Source organism: Echinops telfairi, unplaced genomic scaffold, assembly GCF_000313985.2.
Source record: "Echinops telfairi isolate 266 unplaced genomic scaffold, ASM31398v2 ScPeMD7_2291;HRSCAF=2852, whole genome shotgun sequence".
Classification (NCBI taxonomy): domain Eukaryota; kingdom Metazoa; phylum Chordata; class Mammalia; order Afrosoricida; family Tenrecidae; genus Echinops; species Echinops telfairi.
In genome coordinates, this window is record NW_022106189.1 from 21,503,176 (window position 1) to 21,507,273 (window position 4,098).

Genomic DNA, 4,098 nt, shown 5'->3' on the forward strand with positions numbered 1-4,098 from the left:
AGCCAGCCCAGGGAGGGGCAGAATCTCTTAAGGGTTTTCCCAGTGTCCTCAATGAAGATCCCAGTACTGGGAACAGGACTGGAGGTTGCATAGTCACATGTCATACCCTGCCAGTCCTGTCCTGACGGCTTTGATGGGCAGGCCCCAACCAATCTCATAAACTCTTCTATCTGATGATGTATGTGACCCAGTTATGGTCCCATTCCTGCTTCTGTAGTCCCATCTGGAACTGTGATGCATCGATGTGCCACCAGTCATGAACTTGGGACAGTGTCCTTTGCTCCATGCCTTATTTAAGTAGTGTCCTGACTCAATCCTCAGCCATTATGACCTCGTGCTAATGGCTTCCCTCATCCTGATGATGTGTCTGTGCCTTTGTGTTGTCTTTGTCCCCTTTAAGATAAAAAAAAATCCCCAATAAAATGATTTTTAAAAATAAATAAAATACTTGAAAAAAAGATTTAATAAATGTTCTTCTGAAGTTATACTTGAGCTTGGGGTCTCTTTTGTACCCTAAATTAGAGGACACGGATATATGCCTGAACAGCAAAACAAGCGAGCATGGGACCCTGTATAAAGTGGAAACCTGTCAGAACGCAGAAGAATCCAATCTTTTCCTTTAAAGACAGAGGTATAGAAAAGTGATAGGAGTCCTGGTGCATGGCAGACATGTTGGACTGCTAACCAAAAAGTCAGCAGTTCAAAACCACCAACTCCTCCACAGGAGAAAGATGAGGCTTTCTACTATTGTAAAGAGTTACAGGGCCAATTCTATGCTGTGTTCTAGGCTTAATATGAGTTGGAAGCAACTCAATGGCAGTGAGGTTTTTCAGATTTTTGAGAGGAAAAATGGTGACTGTACCCTGTCAAAGGTATAAAACTCCCAAGACCCAGAAAAACACAAGGCAGTTCCCACAGAATAACTGAGGCAAGGGTTTATAGGGGAGGAAAGGGTGGGAGGTGGGAGATAAAGAGGATGAGGGGGTTGGGAGAGCAAGCAATATATGCTGGAGGGGGGTGAGATGAGACCTCTAGAACTAATTATGATTACACAATTCATTTTTTAAATGATTTAACCATGTGGAGAGGTGGTAGAAAATGTTCTAAAATTGGAGTAATGATTATATAATTCTTCTTGATATGATTGAACTATTGAATAGTATGATATGTGGACGGTGTGCCAATAAAAGTGGAAGGGAAAAAAGGCAGTTCTCTTCCATTCTGGCTCATAGCTTCATTTTCTGTCTCTGTAGGGCACTCGAGGGGACTTAGGGAGTGAACGGTGGTTTGAGAAAGGACACAGCCAACTCCAGATCCAAATGAAAGGCACGGACACATTTTGCTCACAATTCAGTGTTTAATACTCAACCCCAGCTTGATGCATAGTAGGTGCTTCATGCTTATCAGGTGGATGAATGAATGACTCTTTAAGAGAACTATCTCTCGGGGCAAGTTCTTCCTTTTAGTAGGCTGTCACGCATATTGATGAGCCGATCCTGTTCTCTGGATATAGGCAACGGACACCTAGGCAAATCGGTTTTAAAAGAGAGAGACGTGAGAAGTCCTTTCAAAGCTCCCTGGATGTGGGCAAAGCCACTAGAAGCGCTTCTTTGTAGAGCAAGGTCAAGGTCTTGATCCCTCCCATCAGCTCTAACCAGTTGCCCTTGAGCCCATTCCAACTCAAGGCAGCCCCTTAGTGTTCTCAATGGCTGATTGTTCAGAAGTAGATTACCAAGCCCTTGGACTCCAACCTTCAGCCTTTCAATTAGCAGCCAACCGTGTGGCTGTGTGCACCACCCAGGGACTCCTCCCACCGACCCCCAATCCACTTTAGGAGACAAGAAAGGAGTCTTGGAATGTTGTCCTATCACTATGCACATAGGAAGATAACAGACCCTAGCTAGAGCTCAAGGACTCCATCAAAGTTGCAGAGCAATTTGGGGCCAGAATCCTGGAAGGAATGTTGCAGCTCCTGGAGATTTCCAGGAACCTGCTTATGAGCCATCCTTCCCACACAGACCTCTTATCACTCCCCACCCCCGCCCGCTTCCTCCCAGATTTCCCCAGGTCGGTCACAGCAATGTAGAACATGTAGGGAAGGGGAGAAGGTGTGTGTGGAAGGGCAGGCACCCAAGAAGGAGCATATTGGGGTGGAGAGGGGGATGGGAGAGCCCAGCTTTAGGAAATCCCTACCAGCAATGGAGGAAGATCAGAGGAAAGATGTATTCTTCAAGAAGCTCTCAAACATCTTCAGAGCCTGGGCAGGCCGGTACTGGGGCACCATGTGTCCTGAGCCCTGTGCAGGAGAGAGGCCAAAATGGTAAGTGTTGGCTCCTGGATGAGGGTATGTGTCTCTAAAAGGGATGCCTCTCCAAGTGTAGAGACCAGACCAGAATCATCAGCAACATCTGGAGGCTCTTGAGACATGTACATTCTTCAAATTACCCAAAGCCTACAGAATCAAAGCCTGGGGGCAAGGGACAGATGCTGGGAGAAGAGGCAGCAAGCTGACGGATGCATGTTAACCACAGCTCTAGAGTTAACACTCCAGAGGCAATCTATTTTTGATTTGTTCGGCAGAAAATAAGCAGTAAAGAAAGCCTTTTTCTTCTTTTTCAACCCAGAGCCTGGAGCAGAGTAGGCTAGCACTGAGAAATTGTGCAGGTGTGGCTTGTGCCTTCTCAGGAATGATGGTGTTTGAATGGGACCTGGAAGTCCAGGGAGAGCCAGCTCTGGCCTTTAATCGCATTGTTTCTCCTTAGTCCCTGGGCCTGCAGCTTCTTCTTCCAGGCCCGAATAAACCTGGAGTCTTAAACCAGAGTGCTTTCAGGTGGGGCCCTCGTTGGTCCTGATCGACGAGTACAGCACTCCTACTCCCAGGCGGAAGGACCCAGCCTGACCTGAATCCTGATTCATCTTCCCAGGACAGGTCTTGGGTGCTCGGTGGGTGGGACCCAAGCCCTACCTTGACGGTGAGGAATGTGATCTTCTTGTATTCTTTAAAGAAGCCGGCCACCTGGTCATTCCAATACCAAGGCTGGTAGGGGCTCACCATCTAGGAGACCAACGACAAGGACCCTTGGCATCTGGGTTCTCTCCTCACTCAAAACCAGTCCATCCTGACTCACGGCCACCCACCCTACAGACAGAGGAGAATGGCCCATGTGGGTTCTCCAGGCTGGGGATCTTTGCGCGAGGAGAAAGCCTTATCGACCTCCAGCGGTGCTCCCCATGCAAATTCAAACGTGCTGCCATCCGTCAACTCCTACTCAATCCCAACCCAAGGGGCGCCTTTTGGGAGTAGAAACCCTCCCCTTGCTGCCTCAGGGTGGCCAACACCAAACGCACTCATCATTGACTCACAGACTCTGATTCAAAGTTGACCCTACAGGACAGGGTTTCCTCAAACTCACTGACATCCAGTCAATTCCAACTCTTAAGTGACCTTCCAGTGACCCTTACGGGAGTAGGAATCCTCATCTTTCTCCCTCACAGTGGCTGGTGGCTTTGAACCACTGACCTTGCGGTTAGAAGCCCAACTCATAACTCGTTACACCAGCAGTGCTCCTTGGTGTTCCCCACCCAAACCAAAAACCAAACTCCCTGCCATTGAGTCAATAGCGACTCATCAATAGCGACTCACAGCAATCATAAAGGACAGAGTAGAATGACCAAACTCCCTGCCATCGAGTCAATAGCGACTCATAGTGACCCCGTAGAACAGGCTTAGAACTTGTCCTATGAGTTTCTGAGACTGCACCTCTTGTCAGGAATGGAAAAATCCTCTCTCTCTCTCTCTCTCAGAGCGGTGATGATTGCTGTCCCACACTTTACCACGATGCCACTGTCAAATAGCTCCTCCTTAAAGCAGCCCCTTGACCCCCTGCCCCTTCCTTGAGCATCTGCACAGCTATTGGCTCAGGGGGACACGAGAACGTGGAACAAGAAAAGCTAGAGCACAAAATAATAATAATTTATAAATTATCAAGGGTTCATGGGGGAAGGGGAGGGGAGAGCAGGGAGGGAGGGGGAAAACGAGGAGCTGATATCAAGCGCTCAAGTAGAAAGCAAATGTTTTGAGAATGATGATGTCAACAT

General features: G+C 48.0%; 1 protein-coding gene across 1 annotated transcript in view; it reads right to left on the minus strand.

Moving 5' to 3' along the window:
* Nucleotides 1-1,375: 1,375 nt before the first annotated feature.
* The window catches only part of LOC101652615 (lysosomal protective protein-like), a 27,016-nt gene continuing 24,293 nt past the window's right edge, over nucleotides 1,376-4,098 (minus strand). Inside the window, exons 10-12 of the mRNA XM_030886590.2 lie at nucleotides 2,966-3,055; nucleotides 2,194-2,296; nucleotides 1,376-1,524 (exon numbers count right to left, since the gene is read on the minus strand). Of these exons, the coding sequence (XP_030742450.1) occupies nucleotides 2,210-2,296; nucleotides 2,966-3,055 (177 nt within the window). The 3' untranslated portion in view covers nucleotides 1,376-1,524; nucleotides 2,194-2,209. The remainder of the gene's footprint in view (nucleotides 1,525-2,193; nucleotides 2,297-2,965; nucleotides 3,056-4,098) is intronic.